The 22,344-nt window shown below is 37.1% G+C and overlaps 1 protein-coding gene across 3 annotated transcripts in view; it reads right to left on the reverse strand.

Annotated features, from left to right (window-relative positions):
- DDX4 (DEAD-box helicase 4) overlaps positions 1-21,697 on the reverse strand; it is a 76,370-nt gene extending 54,673 nt beyond the window's left edge. For all 3 annotated transcript variants that reach the window (XM_046000164.1, XM_046000165.1, XM_046000163.1), the window contains exons 1-2: positions 21,626-21,697; positions 11,173-11,233 (exon numbers count right to left, since the gene is read on the reverse strand). In XM_046000164.1, the coding sequence (XP_045856120.1) occupies positions 11,173-11,233; positions 21,626-21,697 (133 nt within the window). The remainder of the gene's footprint in view (positions 1-11,172; positions 11,234-21,625) is intronic.
- Between the last annotated feature and the right edge of the window lie 647 nt (positions 21,698-22,344).

Consider the following 22,344-nt stretch of genomic DNA (forward strand, 5'->3'; position numbering starts at 1 on the left):
ACGATAACAAAGTAGAAAACCTAGATGACTTTGGTTATGGAGATAACTTTTTAGATAAACACCAAACACATGATCTATTAAATACACAATTGATTAGCTAAACTTCACTGAAGTCAAAAATTTCTGCTCTGCTAAAATCTTAAAAAATAATAATAAAAAATAATAGGGTTGGGGGAAGCACCTGGGTGGCTCAGTCAGTTAGGCAACTGATTTTTTATTTCAGCTCAGGTCATTATTTCAGGGTAGTTGTATCCAGCCCAGTATCAGGCTCCACTTTCAGCATGGAGTCTGCTTGTCCTTCTTCCTCTGCTCCTCCCACTGCTCTTGCATGCTCTCTCTCTCAAATAAATAAATAAATAGAATCTTAAAAAACAAAACAAAACAAAAAGCTTCTGCTCTGCAAAAGGCAATGTCAAAAGAATGAGAAAACAAGCCATACCCTGGGAGAAAATATTTGCATAAGACACATCCTATAAAGGACTATTAACCCAAACATACAAGGAACTCTTAAAACTCAACAATAAGAAAACAAACCTAATTAAAAAATGGGTCCGGGGCGCCTGGGTGTCTCAGTGGGTTAAAGCCTCTGCCTTCGGCTCAGGTCATGATCCCAAGGTCCTGGGATCGAGCCCCGCATCAGGCTTTCTGCTCAGCAGGGAGCCTGCTTCCCTTCCTCTCTCTCTGGCTGCCTCTCTGCCTATCTGTGATCTCTGTCTGTCAAATAAACAAATAAAAAAAAAAATTGCTGATCCTCTCATTTAAAAAAAAAAAAAAAAAAAAGGGTCCAAAGCTTTAAAAGATACAACAGAGGGGCGCCTTGGTGGCTCAGTGGGTTAAGCCTCTGCCTTCGGCTCAGGTCATGGTCTTAGGGTCCTGGGATTGAGCCCCGCATCAGGCTCTCTGCTCAGCGGGGAGCCTGCTTCGTCCTCTCTCTCTATGCCTGCTTCTCTGCCTACTTGTGATCTCTGTCTGTCAAATAAATAAATAAAAAATCTTAAAAAAAAAAAAAAGATACAACAGAGAAATGCAAATTAAAACAATAAGGTACCACTACATACCTTTCTGAATGGCCAAAATTCATAACACTTGAAAATACAAAATACTAGCAAGAATGTATAGCAACAGAAATCCTTACTTATTTCTGATGGGAATGTACATTTACATGTACATGTACAAAGTAAACCCACTCCTACCATATCATCCAGCAAGCATGTTCCTTGGTATTTACCCAAAGGAGATGAAAACTTATATTCACACAAAAACCTGTACACAGATGTGTTTCTAGCAGCTTTATTTTTAATCACCAAAACTTGGAGGCAGTCAAGATGTCTTTCAATAGGTAAATGAATTAAAAACTGTGTTACATCCAGACAACAGCATATTATTCACTGCTTAAAAAAGAAAAGAAAAAGAAAAACTGGGCGTCTGGGTGGCTCAGTTGGTTAAGCAATTGCCTTCAGCTCAGGTCATGATCCCGGAGTCCTGGGACCAAGTTCCGCATCGGGCTCCCAGCGACATGGACAGTCTGCTTCTCTCTCTGACCTTCTCCCCTCTCATACCTTCTCTCACTCTCTCTCTCTCAAATGGATAAATAAAATCTTACAAAAAACAAACAAACAAAAACCGAGCTGTCAAGCCATGGAAAGACACGAAGGAAACTTAAATGCACATTACTAAGTGAAAGAACCCAATTTGAAAAGCCTGCATATTACAAGATTCCAACTATATGACACTCTAGAAAAGGTAAAACAATGCAGACAGTAAAAACATTATTGGTTGCTAGGGGAAAGAAGAGGAAGAGAGAAGAATAGGCAGAACACAGAGGATTTTTAGGGCAGTGAAAATTCTTTTTTGGTACCATAATGATGGATACATTCATCCAAATCTGTAGAACTTACAACACCAAGAGTGAGCCCTAACTATGGACTTTGGTGATTATAATGTGTCACTGTAGGTTTTCAATTCTAACAAATGTACCACTCTGGCTGGGAATGTTGATAATGGGGGAGGCTCTGCAGGCGTGGGATAAGTACATATGGGAAATCTCTATGTCTTCTCAATTTTGCTATGAGCCTAAAACCGCTCTAAAAAAATGAAGTCTTATTAAAAAAATTTTTAATTTAGGGGCGCCTGGGTGGCTCAGTGGGTTAAAGCCTCTGCCTTCAGCTCAGGTGGCCTAGCCCCGCGTCTGCCCCGCGTCTGGTTCTCTGCTCAGCAGGAAGCCTGCTTCCTCCTCTCTCTTTGCCTGCCTCTCTGCCTATCTGTGACCTCTGTCTGTCAAATAAATAAATAAAATCTTTAAAAAAAATTTTTTTTAATTTAAAAAAATGGTTGGTAAATTTTATGTTATTTTACCACAATTAAAAAAAAAAACAAAACAAAAACTTCACTGCTATTGCTAAAGACTCATGGCCTGGGGTGACCAGAAAAACCCAAATGTCAAAGATTCTTTTTTGTGAGCCCTGGATGTACACTCATATTGAATGCACTACATTCTGATTTGGCACTCAAATAATTATGGTTACCATGTTTTGTTTTGTTTTGTTTTTTAAAAAAAAAAAACAGATTTAGATGATTATAAGCTAAATGTGAAAGGTAAAACTCTAAATATAACATAGATGGTTACTTCTGACATAGGGGTAAGGAAGAGTTTAAATAAAACTACAAAAGCAAATCAGAAAGCAAATAAAAATATTCTTTCAGGTACTTCATAATAAAATTCTTTATCAGTAAGGGACATCATGGACAAAGACAGATACAGAATGGAAGGAGATATTCACTATCAGAAGCATAATATCTAAAATATAGGTGGACTGCCTGCCAATCAACAAGAGAAACAGAACATGCATAACACAAAAATAGACTAAAAATATGAAGAGGCAACTTACAGAAATGGAAACTTAAAACAATAACAAATATAAAGGAGAGTTAAGCTCTTAAAATAAGATAAATACATTTTAAAAATGAAATTTTACTTTACAGCCAACAGAATGGCTAAAATTAAAATACCAAGTATCAATGGAGATATAAAAACCCTCATGTCCAACTGATGGGAGTATAGACTGGTATAGTTATTCCAGAAAGCAAGTATTAAATACTTAGTCAAATTAAGTACACATACACCCATAACCTTGTAATTCCTTTCCTGAGTCCATTACCTAAAGACATTCTCACTACAGCCTAATAAGTGAATAGTGTAGAAATGTTCATCCTTGCGGTGGCGGAGGGAGGTCTTCTCAAGTGTCCATCATGGGAATAGGGAGGTAAATAAAACTTGATGATAATGTGTATGAAATACCTTGCAGTAGTAAGAAATAATGACATTAATTATCAATGACAAAGAGATTTTAAATGCAGCAGGGGGTGGAAAAGAATGAGATCCTTGGCTCTATTACATTTTTCTAAGTTAAAAATAGATGCATAGAAAAAACAGGCACACAAAACATTTTAAAACACATACATAAAAAAAGAATAGTTCCTCTGGTTGGAAAAAACAGGGTAAGAAATCCCTGACACTCCCTCACATAAATAGCTGGGTCTAGGAATCATTCAAATCATTCAAAAATCTGTAATGAAAAAATCAGCAAAGGTAGCATAAGGTCTGTGCAATACAATGAAGTAAGGAAGAGGGAAGAACATAACAGCACAATGACATAGAAAACAGTTTTAAAAACTTAAATCCTCTAAACAACACTAGCTGATTCCTCTCTAGGGAAACTTCTGTGCCCAAGAAAACTGCCTGGCCCAAACACTCCTTAGTAGAGCCAATCAGCCAACAAGAGGTGTCCATGCACATGAAGTTGATTTCTCATTGGCATTTTTAATGTTCCACTCTAATTACAAAAAGGCACACAAGTATCACCAGACTTTTGAAAAAAACCACCTATATAAAAGAAACAGACTAGGCTAAGGCCAGGTGGGACAGCAAAGGGCCATGCCCGAGCTGGCTCCAGTAAGAAAGTCTCCCCATGCAGAAGCCCAGATTCGGAATCTTTGGGACTCCACTCTGGCAGACACCCAACCAGGGCCCTTGTTGGGGGCAGAGAATGGGTGGAGCTGTGTCTACGGGTCACGCTAGGCCCCAAGTGTAAGATATGGATCCTGGATGGAGCCAGAGATGGCACTCTTGAACAAACCAAGTGTGAACCAGGTTGATTCACTGGGGGACCAGCCTGGACCGGGGTGCCCAGGCATGGCAGGGGTGGAGAAGGGAAAGGAAAGAAACTGGTCTGGTGCCTACGATGGGTGTTATAGCTCAGCCAATTTTACATCACAGTTACTGAGTCCAGAAAAAGCGTTTTAAAAGATTTAAAATGTGACTAAAATGATGTATGGCAGAGGTTAAGTAGGACAATTGAGCCACTAAAGTATTATAGTTTGGGTTGAGTTTAAGAAGGAGGGAAGACACATTGGAAAGAGTAGAATAGGATATGAAAACCTAAGTAGAATACACATTATTTAATTATCCAATGTTTTGTTGTGATTGAGGTTTAGAGGGAATGGTCATTTATTATGTTTTTTTATTATGTTATAAACTTTCATACTAAGCATTTTTCTTCATTACTAAACAAAATGATGAGGTTGTTAATTTTGAAATAGCATTAACAGCCTCAACCAAGAAAACATAATTCCTAGGATTAAATAGTCTAAAGATATGCAACAGCTTTATGAAGAAATTATAAATAAATGAGGTATAGGCCCGGGAGATAACCGGGCTTATAGATGTAAAGACAAAATGTAGTAAGAATACTATAAAGATATCCAAGTTAATGTACAAATCTACTGCAGTTTTATGAAAATGGGAGTAAGATTTTTATGAATTTAAGTAAACAGATTCTCAATTTCATTTGGAAAAATAAAGGTCAAAAATGTAATTCTGAAAAGAGAATGAAAGGAGACTTGTACTAGCAGATAATAAAACTTATTAGAAGCCCACAGAATTAATGCAGTACTATTTTGTGCACGGTTAGACACAGAGAGCACTGGAAACTGAAAGAGAACCCAGATGCCAAGTGTACTGGGTTGAACAGTGTCTCCTCAAAATTCATGTCCTTTCTGCAACTTCAGAATGAGACATTATTTAGATAAAGGTTACTGCAGATGTAATTGGTTAAAATGACATCATACTGGAGTAGGGTAATCTTATTATGACTGGTATCTTTTAACAAGAGACACTGAGACCCAGACATACAAAGGGTGAACACCTTTTACAGTGAAGACAAATGCTGGAGTCATGCATCTTTAAGTCAAGAAATGCCAGGGATCAACAGCCATTGCCCGAAGCTAAGAGAAAGGCATGGAACAGATTCTCTCCTAGAGGCTTCAGAGTTGGCATGGCTCTGCTGACACCTTGATTTCAGACGTAAGGGAATAAATTTTTATTGTTTTAAATCACCCAGTTGTGGGGGTGCCTGGGTGTCTCAGTTGTTAAGCATCTGCTTTCCTCTCAGGTCATGGTCCCAGGGTCCTGGGATCCAGCCTCACGTCAGGCTCCCTTCTCTCTGAATAGACAACTTTCCCTCTCCTACTCCCCCTGCTTGTGTTCCTGCTCCTGCTCTTTGTCAAACAAATACATAAAATCTTTGAACAAATAAATAAATAAATATCACCCAGTTGTGGTACTCTGTTACAGCGGCATTAGGAAACTAATATAGAGACTTTCAAAAGCAGTGTTGGGACAAGTGACTTTTCAATTTGGAAGAAAACATTAAGGAAGATCACCACTATATACCACAAAACTACATTCCAGATAAATTTAAAATCTAAACATCACAAGTAAAACATAAGCCTTTTGAAAGAAAATTTAGAATATTTTTGTAACCTAGATTTAGAAAATTTTCTTGAAACACAGTAAGCAAAATGACTTAAGAAATAGGGGCATTGGGGAAGGTGTGTGCTATGGTGAGTGCTGTGAATTGTGTAAGACTGATGATTCACAGACCTGTACACCTTAAGCAAATAATACACTATATGTTAATTAAAAAAAATAGTGGCTCTCAGGGGTAGGATTGTAGGGAAGTTTTGTTTTTTTCTTTATACTCTTTTGAACTTGCAGTTTTTCCTCCAAATGCACTTTGTATATGATACTTTTAAAAAAGCAATAAACATTAGAAAATGGAAAAAAGACATACTGATATATTTGCATTGAAACTGAAAATTTATGTATAATATGAGCATAAATAGACAAGACATACACAAGAAGGAGGCATTTGTAACCTAACATAGTCAACAATTAATCAGCATACAAATTCTGTAAAGAAATCCTAGAAATGAAAGACAAGTGATCCAATAAAAATACAAGCAAAGAATCTGGGCAGTTCAGAGAACTGAAAACAAATGGTTGATGGATAAAAGAATGATTAAGTGACATATTTAGAAAATGGAACATGACACAAAATTAAATCATTTCTGTGTATTTCAACATGGAAAGATCTCACAGTGTTGAATGAAAAATGCAAGCTATTGTATAATAAAGCATTGTGCAGAAAAGACAAAGAAGTACTTACTTATAGATACTTACGTGTATTTAAGAATTAAAAGCATGAATTAAAAAGTTACTACGTGTGTCATAATGTTTGCTTCTTGGAAGAGAGAACAGGACTGAGTATAAGAACAATATTGGAGACCAAACAGCACTTGAGTTTCACCTGTCATATTCTATTTCATTAAAAGGAAATCTGAATATTAAATTTGTTAAATTGGTGGCAAATACTAGGATACTTGCTATCATGTTCTCCAATTTTTCTCTACCTTCAACTTCTGAAAATTAAAGCAATAAACAATGAAAAAGGGGCACCTGGGTGGCTCAGTGGGATAAGCCACTGCCTTTGGCTCAGGTCATGATCTCAGGGTCCTGGGATCGAGCCCAGCATTGGGCTCTCTGTTCAGCGGAGAGCCTGCTTCCCCCTCTCTCTCTGCCTGCTTCTCTGCCTACTTCTGATCTCTCTGTCAAATAAATAAAAAATCTTAAAAAAAAAAAAAAAAGAAAAAAATCAAAGACACAGGCTAAGACAAACACAGAAAAGAAAAATCCCTAAGAAACAATAAAGGCAACAGCAAAACACCTTCAAATGAAATTTTAATAATCCTCAGAGAATAAAGTAACATAAGGAAATTTCTCAGGAGTAGAGAACATGAATTTCAGACTTAACAGGCCCACTAAGTGTCTTGCTCGATAATTAGAAAGTCCCACATCCAGGTTTATAATCATTAAATTTTCAGTATTCAGAAAATGAAGATCCTAGAACTTTGGAAGAGTTTAGAAAAAGAATCATATACGAAGGACTAAAACTCAGATTATCAAACTTCTTAAGCATCATTAGAATTTCATGTACAATTAAGGTATTAAAGACTACCCCTGAGAGCCACTATTTTTTTAATTAACATATAATGTATTATTTGCTTAAGGGGTACAGGTCTGTGAATCATCAGTCTTACACAATTCACAGCACTCACCGTAGCACACACCTTCCCCAATGCCTATATTTCTTAAGTCATTTTGCTTACTGTGTTTCAAGAAAATTTTCTAAATCTAGGTTACAAAAATATTCTAAATTTTCTTTCAAAAGTATTAAAGTATCAAGCTTTTAGGGGAGATTATTTCCAACTTAAAACTTTACTCTTAGTTAATTAAGCATGAAGGTAAAGACATTTGTAATATCTCATATTTATTAACTGTCCTTTCTCAAGATGAAGGAAAATAGATTCCACTCAAGTGAGGAGATGAAAAAAAAAATTAGAGAAAACATGGGATCCATGCAAAATGGAACATGATACAGAAAAGAGATAAAGTTATTAATTTTTAGGATGACAGCCTAAGGAATAGCAAGTCTATACTGGAAGGATGGATAGAGGAATTAAAGATGAGGCTTTTTGAAAAATAAAGCTGGGGGCACCTGGGTGGCTCAGTGGGTTAAACCTCTGCCTTCGGCTCAAGGCACGATCTCAGGGTCCTGGGATCGGGCCCCATATTGGGCTCTCTGCTCAGCGGGAGCCTGCTTTCTCTTCCTCTCTCTCTACCTGCCTATTTGTGCTCTCTCTGTAAAAAAAAAAAAAAAATTCTCTCTCTCCCTCTCTTTCTAAAAAAAAATAAAATATAAAAAATAAAGCTGAAATATCAATATATTTTTTAAAAACTAGATGACTGGGTATCTGTGCTTCTGGCAGAAAGTTCTGTGAGTGAATTAGCAATACACGAAAACCAAGTAACAAGTAAACAAAATGAGGTGGTAAGTGTAATAAAACCAAAACAGAAGAGTGAATAATAAAAGAAATGTAACCATAATATATTGCATGGCTCAAATGTGAATGATACATATATAGCCATGCTAATATAGAATACGAATTCAGATCTTTAAGCAAAAAGTGTAGCTATGAGAATAGGAACGGAAGTATGAGGGAGGTTGCTGGGGGAAGGGAAGAGGCCTTCCCCAAGTCAAATGATGAATGAGAAAGGGAACTAAACATTTTCAACTATAAGCTGTGAACTTACGACGTGACATTTTAAAACAAGGTAACATGAATTTTTTCCACTGAATTTTGCAAGAATGAGATTGTACCAGTTGACTTAGGAGGGGTTTTATGACTATCATATCATTAAGTAAAAGCAAGATGCAATATAACAAGATTCCATTTAACATTATGAAAAGGGTGTTGAAGGGTAGGTAAGCAAAGGAAAAGCAAGACAGGTATTTCTGATAGAAAGGAATATGTACAGGCTTCCAGTTATAGAATGAACAAATCATAGGAAAAGAAGTATAGCTTAGGGAATATAGTCAAGAAAAAGCACTTCAGCCAACTCTGGATTTCAACAAAATGAAGACTACTGCTGTGAGTTTAACTTCTTCTTTTTTTTTTTAAGATTTTATTTATTTGACAGATAAAGATCACAAGCAGGCAGAAGGGCAGGCAGAGAGAGAGAGAGAGGAGGAAGCAGGCTCCCTGCTGAGCAGAGAGCCCGATGCTGGGCTTGATCCCAGGACCCTGGGATCATGACTGGAGCTGAAGGCAGAGGCTTTAACCCACTGAGCCACCCAGGCACCCCGAGTTTAACTTCTTAACCCAAGTCCTACCACTTGTGCCCTTCCCATCCCCATCAACTCTATAAAACAACCCAGCTAGAAATAAGTGGTGGGGGAAAAAACAGTGACTCCATTATCTCAACTTGTTCCTCTTATTCCTCTCCAACCTTTTTTAAATTAGTTTTCAGATCCCAAAGAAACTCACGATATCCTGATGTTATCGCAGGACTAGCTGAAACAGTTATTATCCTGACAGGCTCCCTCTACTGCAACTTGCTTCAACAACCTTAGAGCCTACATGAGACCAATTTTAGACCTAATGATACCTACAGATTGAAAGTGAAAGGATGGAGAATATTTATCACACAAATGGATGTCAAAAGAAAGTCAGAGTAGCAATACTTCTATCAGACAAACTAGACTTTTCCGTTCTTGTATAGTTTTTATCTTGCTTTGGCATCAGGGCAGTACTGGCTTCATGGAATGATTCTGAATGTGTTTCCTCAATTTCATTATTTGTAAAATTTCGATAAAGAGTGTCATTCATTTTTTTTCAATGTTTGCTAGAATTCACCAATGAAACCATGTGGTCTTGGGCTTTTCTGGGCTGGTGAACTTTCTTCTTATTGGTGTAAGAAAATATCCTATTTCTTGGATTTAAGATTCATGATTCAATACTGGTAACTTGTGTAGTTTTTAGGAATTATCTGTTTTGTTTTCCTAAGTTATCTGATTTGTTAGTAGTTAACTGTTTACAGTAATCTGTTATCATACTATGTATTTCTGTGGTTATCTGTTATATTGTATTCTCTTTCATTCCTCATTTTGGTTTTTGAGTCTTCTTTGTTTTCTTAATGTAGTTAAAACGTTGCCAATTTCAGGGCTTTTTTTTTTTTCCATTGGTCATTACTTTCAGTGTTATGTTATTATTTATTCTGGTCTCTTTTTTATTTATTTCTAATTTTTCTTTGTTATTTCCCTCTTCTACTAAATTTCAGCTAAGTTTCTTCTTTCTTCTTTTTCTAGTTCTTTGTGGTATAATGTTAAGTTGTTTATTTGAATTTTTTATCTTTTTTAGATTTTATTCATTTACTTATTTTTTGAGGGTTTATCAAGATTATGAATATGATCCCCTTTTATTTATTTATTTGGTAATTTGAATTTCTTATTTTTTATAAATATATAATGTATTTTTATCCCCAGGGGTACAGGTCTGTGAATCGCCAGATTTACACACTTGACAGCACTCACCATAGCACATACCTTCCCCAATGTCCATAACCCCCCTCCCCCTCTCCCAACCCCATCTCCCCCCAGCAACCCCCAGTTTGTTTTGTGCGATTAAGAGTCACTTATGGTTTGTCTCCCTCCCAATCCCATCTTGTTTCATTTATTTTTTTAATTTAAATTCAACTAGCCAACATTTAGTACATCATTAGTTTTTGATGTAGTTTTTTCAGGTAAAGAACACATTCATGAGAGCTGGGGCAGGGGATAGGGGGTGGTCTCAACCAGGCTTCATGCTCAGCAGGGCTCAATCTCATGACCCTTGAGATCATGACCTGAGCCAAAACCAAGCCTTGGACACCTAACTGACTGAGCCATCCAGGTGTCGAGAACTTTTTTTCTTAATACAACATTTATAATGGAAATTTCACTCTCTAACATCTGCTTTTGCTGCATCCCATAGGTTTTGGAATACTGTATTTTCATTTTATTTTGTTTTGAGACAAATTTTGATTTGCTGGTGGATTTCTTATTCAGCCCACTGCTTGTACAGTTGTGTGTTGTTAATATTTACACTGGAGAAAGAAAGAAAGAAAGAAAGGGAACAAACCCTAGTAGTTCCACCTCCTACTCCCTTATTTCAGGAATCCTGACGATTCTCTAGCAGTCTGAAAGCCAAATACACAACTTCCAGTTTGGGCAATGTTCTATAGGACACCCACAAAATCAAATAATAATCCATAGCACTACTCTGTCTCTTTTCTCCCTTCCTCCAGTTAAAAGTGGCCCTCATCCTAAAACATCCAAACAATAAATTCTCACAGAAATTTAACACTCTTTACAAGATGTCTACTAATCTGCTCTTTATTCACTAGATGAAGCCGTTAACTTAAAAAGAGTCCCATCTTTTTGAGTTAACACATACCTGATGATGAAGCTGGAGTCCTATTAAAAGTGTCTCCATTTGCTCCAGAAGAATACCTATCCTGTAAGAAGGAAGAAAAGACTCATTTTCTATTTTGAAAATAAAAATGCACCACCATAAATACTAGAAAACTTTAATAACCGGGCATTGTTCCAAACAAAACAAAGCAGAGTATAAGATTTCCGGGTCACTCATTACTTTATTAATTATTCCAAGATTTCACTTTAACACTGAATGCATAGCATATTTTTTTGAATATCTTATTTATTTATTTATTTGACAGAGAAAGACAGGGAGAAAAGGAACACAAGCAGGGGGAGTGGCAGACGGAGAAACAGGCTTTCTGCTGAGCAGGGAGCCCAATGCGGCCCCATCCCAGGACCCTGGGATCTTGACCTGAGCAGAAGGCAGATGCTTAATGACTGAGTTGCCCAGGTGCCCCGAATGCACAGCATATTATCACTTAAAACAGCGATTAGCAAACTACAGTCATGAGCCTAATCTGGTGGGCCACCAGTTTTCGTCAAATTTTATTGGAACATAGTCACCCTTGTTCATCTAGGTATATCTATGGCTGCTTTCCCACCACAATAGCCAAGTTGCAACAGAGATCATTAAGCCTGCAAAGTTTAAAATATTTACCATCTAGCCCTTTATGGGAAGAGCCTGCCGACATCTGACTTAAAAGTTTACCCACCCATATACTTGGAAAGTGTAATTATTATTATTATTATATAAATAAAATCTGACCAAAGTAACACATGAATAAATCAATGCCTGCCAATATATTTTTTAAACTTCAGTATTTTACATTTTACTCAACAACACCTCATAGAATAAAGTACAGTGGAGAAAGAGAGCAATAGGTAACAGCACCGTACTACAGGATTTTATTGTTAAAACCTCAGTTGTGGGGCACCTGGGTGGCTCAGTCAGTTAAGCGTCTACCTTCAACTCAGGTCATGATCCTAGTGTCCTGGGATCAAGCCCCACATTGTGCTCACAGCTCAGCAGAAACCTGTTTCTCCCTCTCCTCTCACTCATTATCTCTGTCACTATGTGTCTCTCTCTCTCAAATAAATAAGTAAAAATAAAATCTTTAAAAACAAAAACAAAAAACATTTCAATTGTGTTGGGGCACCTAGGTGGCTCAGTTAAGTGTCTGCCTTCAGCTCAGACCATCTCAAAGTCTCAAGGTCCTGCGATCAAGTCCTGCATTGGGCTCCCCACTTGGCAGAGTCTGCTGCTCCCTCTCCTGACACTTCCCTGCACTTGTCCTCGAGTGCACACGCCGTCTCACATAAATAATCTTTTTTTTAAAAACTTCCATTGTGTTTATATAAAGGGAAATAAATTTATGTGTTCACGGTTTTTAAAAATAAAAAATAAATAAATAAAAATAAAAAAAAATAAAGAAAACATCACATCACTGAGGCACTAAAGACAATACACCTGTATATATACATTGCAAGTACAGTATAAATACAAAGAAGTGGTTCATGTCAGCTTCAGAATATTCAAGCTAATTTCAATCAAACTTGTCACAGCAACAGTTGACAACTTGTTGATGCTCTCAAATACTGGCTGTCCCATTTTCCCTATCTTAAGTCTCCAAAAAATGTATTTGCTATTAATGCATATGTATTACATTTGTAGTGGTATATTTGCATTTCTGTTGGGCTCAGAAAATTCCACTTTTGTTGATATTAATTCAACCCCTAAATGTCAAATTAATGTGGGAATCTTTCAACATTTTCAGTGTATCTCTGTGTTAACAACACCTTGTGTAACTTTCTTCTCACTTGTAACACCTAGGTTGTCCTTATCGTCATTAACTGACTCCTTAATTTCACTTCACATAAGCTTTCTCTACTTACAACAAAACTTACAGAATGCAATTCTCAAATTCTTGCAAATGAAATGCAGAATTCAATAATTTAAAAATTAAAGGTGACCTAAAACTTACAGGTGATATCTTAATTAATAACTGATTATATTAAAATAGTCACATTTCTTCAAATGAGTTCCTTTAAATAAGCCAAAAGCTAGAGGTAGTGCACTAGTCATACTTAGTTTCTAAAATTTCTTTTACAGAAGACACTGAATAACTTTAAAAACTACTATTATAAAGCTCAAGAGTCATCCAATTATTTTCTGAGTTATTAAGAACAGAAAGGCAATACACCATAGTTAAAATGCCTTGGGCTTTTGGTAATTACTACAGTAAAAAGTTGCAATTTATAATTACCATAGACATTAAAACAAATATCCCATGAGATAATTAGGTTTTTAAGAACCTGACTGTGATGAACTGGAAAGTCAGAACACAAGACGCAGCATGTTTAAAAAAAATTTTTTTTAATAAATAAAACATTAAGAAGAGTGATCCACTTTTCCCACTTTAAAGTGATATTCTGGGGCGCCTGGGTGGCTCAGTGGTTTAAGCCGCTGCCTTCGGCTCAGGTCATGATCTCAGGGTCCTGGGATCGAGTCCTGCATCGGGCTCTCTGCGCGGCAGGGAGCCTGCTTCCCTCTCACTCTCTCTGCCTGCCTCTCTGCCTACTTATGATCTCTCTCTGTCAAATAAATAAATAAAATCTTTAAAAAAAAAAAAATAAAGTGATATTCTGAAGACTTTTTTATTTTCTAGTGGCCAAAGTATTACTGGATGAAGAAAATCCAAACAAGGGCTGGTTTAAGTGTGATAAAGACTTTTTTATTTTCTAGTGGCCAAAGTATTACTGGATGAAGAAAATCCAAACAAGGGCTGGTTTAAGTGTGATAAAATGAGACACTTTAGCATTCAAGAACTTAAAAACTATTAGGATTACATGATCTTCAAGCTGTGGGATTTAGTATTCCACATACACAGAATTCAGAAATTCCAAGGCAAATTTTGAAATAAAACATCATAAAAAAAATTCCTAACCGTTTTCATAACCTTAAAAATAATTTCATATTCCCTTTAGCTACTGTACCATTTCTCTGCCTTTTTTTTAAAGATTTTATTTATTTATCTGACAGAGAGAGAGATCACAAGTAGGCTTCTCTGCCTCTCTTAAAGTAAAATGTCTACAGCTACTCTCTCCACTTTCTTATATCCCATTTTTCCTTGGAGCCACTCAAGTTGGGAGTACCCAGGGTAAATCCCTTTAAGTCTATTTTACACTATGCAACTCTACCCAATCTCAAAGCTTTAAATCCCATTATTATGCAGGTAATTACCAAATTTTTATATATATAGCTCTGATCCCTTTTCTAGGCAACAAATTCATATAACCTACTGCCTGGTATCTTTATTTACACTTTCATAGTCAACACAACAATCACAACATTCTTTGTTTTGACCTCTCCAAAGCTTGTACATCAGTTGACTAAATGAACATAATAAAAATAAATAAATAAATAAATAAATAAATAAATAAAAGAAAATAAGATGCTGGGGCACACACACAAAAAAAGAGCTGTACATCTTTCATAGATTCTCCATTTCGGCTAGTGGCACCATCATCCATCTAGTTGCTTAAATTTAAAAATCCTATGGTACAGGGGTGCCTGGGTGGCTCAGTGGGTTAAGCCGCTGCCTTCGGCTCAGGTCATGATCTCAGGGTCCTGGGATCAAGTCCCGCATCGGGCTCTCTGCTCAGCAGGGCGCCTGCTTCCCTCTCTCTCTCTCTGCCTGCCTCTCTGTCTACTTGTGATCTCTCTCTGTCAAATAAATAAATAAAATCTTTAAAAAAAAAATCCTATGGTACAGCACGGGGAATATACTCAATGGTCTTGTAATGCTATTATATGGTTACAGATGGTAGCTATTCTAGCATGAGCACATCCTAACATACAGACTTGTCAAATCATTATTGTACACCTGAAACTAATGTAACATTGTTTCAACTATACTTCCATAAAATAAATAAATAAAATTTAAAAACCTAGCCATCATCCTTGATTATGCTCTTTCACTCCCCATACCCAGTCAAGCAAATCCTATTAACTCTTAAGTCCACAATTACCTTCGGTCTCCTCTCCTTTGCCTCTGTGAGTTCATTTTCTATCACTCTTGTCTTATCTCACTGTACTTTAGCCATACTATCTGTAGTGGGCTGAAAAATGGCTACCTAAAGACATTAAGTAATAAACACTGAAACTTGTAAATGTTACTTTATTTGGAAAAAGAGCTGTTGTAAAGGTAATTAAACATTAATTAAAATGTAATTAAACATTAGACTTTGAAATGAGATTACTCTGGATCGTCTGTGAAGGCTCTAAATGTCACCACAAATGTCCTTATGAGAGACAAAAACAGTTAAGAGACACACACACAGGCAGCCATGGAAGATGGAGCAGAAAGAGATGTAGTCACAAACCAGAAAATGCCTATCACTACCAGAATGCTGGAGGAGGCTATGGATTCTCTCCTAGAGCCTACAGAAGGAAGACAGCCCTGATGACGCCTAGATTTCTAACTTCTGACCTTAGGAAACTAATACCTTGTTATGCAATTTATCTGTCATGTTCACCACTATACCCAACACCTAATAGGGCTCAATAAAATTTCACTGGATGATTCAAATAAGCCAATTCAGAATTTTCAAAATGTTTTACACATAGGGTTCTCATATGCAGCTGCAAATAATCCATTTGCATTTTGGTGAACACATTTCTTTTGACTTTGTATGTATTCAGTATTTTCACTTCTAAAATATCACATTTTTTAGATCTTTTATGTTTTTAAGCCAATAAACACTTCCATCAACATAGTAAGCTTTTATTTTGTTTGTTTTTTTAATGCAATAAGGTTTTGATCTCAAAAACTTGTCAGGTCTGATACCCAAATGAACTTACACAGCTGGACATTTTGTGAACCCTGAAGATGCCTCTTCCCTGTCCAATGTGGGGTCCAATGCAGATAGCTCCATGTTTTCTTCCCCCAGCCCCCTAAAGTCCTTATCAAATATCTCTTTCATTTTATAGCCAGAATCCCCTCAAATGCATCAGAGTACTGTATCAATTTATACAGAATACCAAGATTTCATTTCCTATTCTAGGTTCCATGTCAAATAAAGCTGACATAGGTTTTCCAAATAAACAGATCAGACAGGGTTATGTCAAATAGTGTGCTTCATAAAAATTTTAAAATTTAAATCTCAGGGGCATCTGGATGGCTCAGGTCATGATCTCAGGGCCCTGGGATCAAGCCCCACATCCGGCTCTCTGCTCGGCGGGAAGCCTGCTTCTCCCTCTCATTCTGCCTGCCTCTCTGCCTACTTGTGATCTCTCTGTCAAACAGATGAATGAAATCTTGGGGAAAAAAATTTTTAATTTCAGACAAAGCATGTCTCCTTCTTTGGTCTGACACATAAAGTCCCAAAATACAGGCAATATTATCTATATCCCTTCTTCTGACTGATCAGAAGCTGACTGACCTACCTAGGTCAGCTCCATACCCAACCCCAGTTGAAGTCTGGTCTTTTTTCCCTTTCTTCAGCAATTGGTATATGATGACAACTTCTAAAATTACAACAGCTATTTCAGTACTTCCAGAGCTGAAGAACTCCAACTCCTGAGTCTCAGATATCACACACATACCCAAAGTTCAAGAGAACTAGCAGGTCACACAAGAAAGAGCAAAGAACCTCAAAATTTAGAGGTAACTACCAAAGCTAGGAATAAATGTGACTGCTCTAAGAGCTCACAATGTGGGCTCTGATTTCTGTATGTGAGAACATTTTCCAAATAAAAGCTATCTCCCCAAACAAAAACACTTAACAATCAAAACGCAGAGTGAAATCATCTACCCCATACTATGAGAGAAACCTAGACCAAATAAGGACAGAGTACAGACAGAGAAAAACAGAAAACAAAAGGCTCTCTAGTTTCACCTTCTCTCTGGAATCAGGCAATCTCAATCAGTTGACTAGTGGCTGTCAGCTGTTGAACTTCTTCAAAAGGATTCAGTTTTCTCTATCTTCCAGACCTACTTCACCAACATCTCTGCCATTCTCCTCAGCCTTCTCATACCTCTCTATCACTCTATTCTCAAGTCCACAGGTCCACTATTTAATTTTTTAAAAGATTTTATTTATTTGACAGAAAGAGAAACACCAGGGGAAGTGGGAGAGGGAGAAGCAGGCGTTCTGCTGAGCAGGGAGCCAAGTGTGGGTCTCAATTCCAGGTTCCTGGGATCATGACCTGAGCCAAAGGCAGACTTTGACGACTGAGCCGCCCAAGTGCCCTCCATTATTTAGATTTTAAAGATGAGTCAGAGATCTTTCATTCAAGCTTGATACCTGGACTTTTATTTGGATAACCATTTTTTGACTAGTGTCCACACGTTACATGTATTTAGCAACAAACAAGAATTTCCCTATTTTCCATAGTCTGGCTATTGTAGACATTGCTGCTATAAACATTCGGGTACACGTGCCCCTTCGGATCACTATGTTTCTATCTTTAGGGTAAATACCCAGTAGTGCAATTGCTGGGTCATAGGGTAGTTCTATTTTCAACATTTTGAGGAACCTAGATGTCCATCAACAGATGAATGGATAAAGAAGATGTGGTATATATACACAATGGAATACTATGCAGCCATCAAAAGAAATGAAATCATGCCATTTGCGACGACGTGGATGGAACTAGAGCGTATCATGCTTAGTGAAATAAGTCAATCGGAGAAAGACAACTATCATATGATCTCCCTGATATGAGGACATGGAGAAGCAACATGGGGGGGTAGGGGGATAGGAGAAGAGTAAATGAAACAAGATGGGATTGGGAGGGAGACAAACCATAAATGACTCTTAATCTCACAAAACAAACTGGGGGTTGCTGGGGGGAGGTGGGATTGGGAGAGGGGGAGCGGGCTATGGACATTGGGGAGGGGAGGCGAACCATAAGAGACTATGTACTCTGAAAAACAACCTGAGGGTTTTGAAGGGTCAGGGGTGGGAGGTTGGGGCAACCTGAGGGTTTTGAAGGGTCAGGGGTGGGAGGTTGGGGGAACAGGTGGTGGGTAATGGGGAGGGCACGTTTTGCATGGAGCACTGGGTGTTGTGCAAAAAGAATGAATACTGTTACACTGAAAAAATAAATAAAATGAAAAAAGAAAAAAAAAAGAAAAAAAAATTTCCCTATTTTCTAATAGGACACACAATATCCTTCCATATCTCAGTGATGATTATAAGCAGAAACTGTTTACAGTCTTCCTCAGGCTCTAGCATTTCAGCTTCCTCAGTTCTGCCAATTCAGTGACGTCCAAGAGCCACATTTTTTCCTGCTACTTCAGAACCATCGTATGAATGGGAACAAAGAAGCCCCGAACTTTATTTTCTTATCTAGACAATTATTATAAATGTTGCTAGTACTGCTTAATACAATTATAATTGTGGGGGCACCTGAGTGTCTCAGTCAGTTAAGTGTCTGATTCTTGATATCAGCTCAGGTCTTGATCTCAGGGTCGTGAGTTCAAGCTCTGCACTGAGCTCCACGCTGGGCATGGAGCCTACTTTAAATTTTTTTAATTGTGGATGGACCAGTTATCTCAAGCTATGTTTGCTTTAATCACAAGAGTATTTGCCTTCTGAAGTGTGCCACCAAAAAGGCAGATAATGAGGACGCCTGGGTGGCTCAGTGGTTTAGGCCGCTGCCTTCGGCTCAGGTCATGATCTCAGGGTCCTGGGATCGAGTCCTGCATCGGGCTCTCTGCTCGGCAGGGAGCCTGCTTCCCTCTCACTCTCTCTGCCTGCCTTTCTGCCTACTTGTGATCTCTCTCTGTCAAATAAATAAACAAAATCTTAAAAAAAAAAAAGGCAGATAATGAGACAGAAGAAATCACTGTGGAGACTTTCTCTCATGGTCATCTATTAAGAAGAATTCATTACACAGCTAGTAAGCAAATCCAGTATACTGTTATTCACCATACTCATCCACTCCAACACTCATCCCAACAAGCCTGCATGCAGTGAGCAACTGCGTAACAACTGAGATGTATGGACTACATCATTACTAGATTAGCAAATATTTTTTAACCTCACATTTTGCACTGTTCCACACCCAGGTGGTATACCATCTTCAAAATCTGTATTTGGGAAGTTCCAACAGCTATCAGAATAGTGGCCTATTAGTTCAAAATTACATAAGCATGGGTAACTATTAAGTCTCCAGAAGAAAAAAAAAAAAGATCCTGAAAAGAAGTCAGGAAAGGCTGATCAGATATTCTCTAAGATATCAATCCAAGACAGATGAGGAGCCAAGACAAATTTTTTAAAAAACAAAAGCTCAGCTGTCTCTTAAAATAGATATTCAGAACAGCCAATCAAAATGGTACCTTTAAATGAAACCAGGCTGAATAGAAGGCCTCAGATCTCTCCCACACATACATATCATGTATTCATCCTCACTTTCTGCACTTTTTTTTTTTCAGCCAAGGCAGACAGACAAAGCCATTGACTGTACCATGTTCCTTCAAGTCAACTAGGCCAGATAACTAACTATACAACCAGCACCAAGATTTAAGTTTGCAGACAATGCAAAAAATTTACAAATTGGTCCCACACAAATGTATTAAGAATCCTAAAGTAAAATTAGCATTAACACTCAATTTAGTATTCTTAACATTAAGAAACAAGGTAGGTTACTAAATAGCAAAAATATTTCAAAAAGGTAAACTGAAAGCTCTGACAGCCAACCATCCCCAATTTCAGACATCCCAAACAATAAACATGCACAACATGTTACAGTCTAGTGTACTATTTGAAGAATACATAATGAAGACAAAAATCTCAGACTAAGAAGAAATAAATACTGGTGATTATTAAAGTTCAAGTGAAAAAGTCTGTATCTGTGTATTAAGCTTTATAATATAACAAACCTACTGAGAACCAGGGGTAAAAAGAACCATAAAATACCTTTTGATTGAGTAAGTCCATTTCTGAAAAAAAGTACTCCTAAATTAAAACAAAAAATAAGCTGTAGATATTCATGACAACATTACAGTGGAAAGCTAACATCTTAAACTCCCACCAAAAATTATATTATGGTAGAGCCATTCCGTGAAATATTATGCAACCATAAGAAATTATTTCTAGGAAATTAGTAATAATATGGAATAGTTAGTGCCAAAGAGTGAAAAAGCTGGAATCAAAATTACTACTATGTGGGCGCGTGGGTGGCTCAGTGGGTTAAAGCCTCTGCCTTCGGCTCAGGTCATGATCCCAGGGTCCTGGGATCGAGCCCCACATCCGGCTCCCTACTCAGTGGGGAGCCTGCTTCCTTTCCTCTCTGTCTGCCTCTCTGCCTACTTGTGATCTCTGTCAAATAAGTAAATAATTTTTTTTTAAAAAAGGAATATAATCTAAAAAAAATACTACTATGTACTATCACTGGGGGAAAAAAGAATTAACTTTACTAAAAATTTATAAGAGTGTCTGTGCTAAGACTGTTAAGTGATTTTTCTCCTCTTTTCCCAATACTGTAATAGAATTTTTATGATAGGCAGAGTACCATTAAAAAAAACACATAAAAGATGTCATTTCTAAATAAGTTCCAAAAAAGAAACATATTAAAAATCATATTATTATCTTGAATATTTTGAAATAAACTTTACGCACAGATCAAATTCAGGTAAAACAAATAAAATATTATGTATTTTATATTTTTGTGTGATATAAGAACTTCCACTAAGACATCACTTGAAATACAGCGTTTGTCAAAATTGATCAACGTAATGCATAAATATAAACTAGAAACTCTAAAAGAAAGAAAAGAAAATCCGTTTTTGGAGACATTTCAAGTAGATACACTTAGGCAAAAACAATCCCTTAAAATATTTTAACTTCTAAATATATACATAATATATAATACATACATATATATTAACTTCTAAAATAGAGGTTTTTAAAGTCAGTTTTCAAGTCAGAACTGAAACCCAAAAACCTACTCCAAGGCCTCTTCTTGTGAATTACAATGTAACTCTCCAAACGCCACTAAGGAAAAAGATCTGAAGATCTGCACATTTGAAGAGCAAGGGGCTGATGTCATTTCAATCAGCCTAACATATTCATCTTCAGAGATAATGTACGGAACCAGTTTTCAAAATTCAAAGTATCACCCAACACCAAATTATATTTTTCAATTTTCAATTCAAGTGTCTCTCAGACATACTCAACCACAGTTGTACCAGCCTGTTTCCACCCACAGTACATCCTAAATCACTGACATTTAAACTGTAAATAATATTACATTTATTTTAATTATCAAATTACATATTTTACTTCATTTGAGGGTTAGAGTGCCTCTTCCTCACTGTCTCTCAGACAGTTAATAACTATCAGATGGAGATAAGCACAGCATACTGAAACAGACTGTGATTTATAACTTTCCCACCACAGCGATTTTTCAACTTCAATAAAATCTGTAGCATTTAATAATCACAAACTTTCAATGTTACTACCTTCTCGAAAACAGGAACATAGGAAGACATATGAGGTTTGATTATTTCTGCTTCCCAATCTTCATCTCCCATGGTGGCTTCCAGTTCTATTTTTATCTTTTAAAAAAACAAAAACAAAAAACAAACCAACAACACACAAATATTTGGCCTGTTAGATCAGAATCATGTATCTAAAACCATAAACTATCATAATTACACATACACCTCCTGAAACTACTTAACTAGCTGCTGACCTTCCCCAAAAGTGTTTCCAAAAAGAGGGAAGTTTTGTTTCTTACCTTATACACATTTTTTTACCTTTAAAAATGGTTGAACTTACTCATTCTAGCAATCTAGCTTAGGGTTTTCCCCCAAACCTGTTCACCTACGCCTTCCCCAAACAGCTTATTGGATATTAAGGGCAAGGGAAAATTTTCAACTACTCCACCAAGTTTCCCTCTTCACACACCTTTGTAAAGTTTGGAATCTTTGATAGTTTAATGGAAGAGGAGGAGCTGGGGCCAACGCCTTTAAGTTTGGCGGGGTAGGAGACATGGGTTAGGTGGCCCAAATCCCTCCAACAGTGGTCAACCAGTACTCTGAGGAGCGTGTGTACACAGAAGTTACCAGTGACATTCTTGTTAAGAGAAAAGCCGCACAGGCGCTGGGCAAAAAACAAAAAACAAAAACCTGTGCCTCCTCTGTAGGCCTTGAGCCCTTCCGGCGTCCCCTGGGCTTTA

This window comes from Meles meles, chromosome 3, assembly GCF_922984935.1.
Source record: "Meles meles chromosome 3, mMelMel3.1 paternal haplotype, whole genome shotgun sequence".
NCBI lineage: Eukaryota > Metazoa > Chordata > Mammalia > Carnivora > Mustelidae > Meles > Meles meles.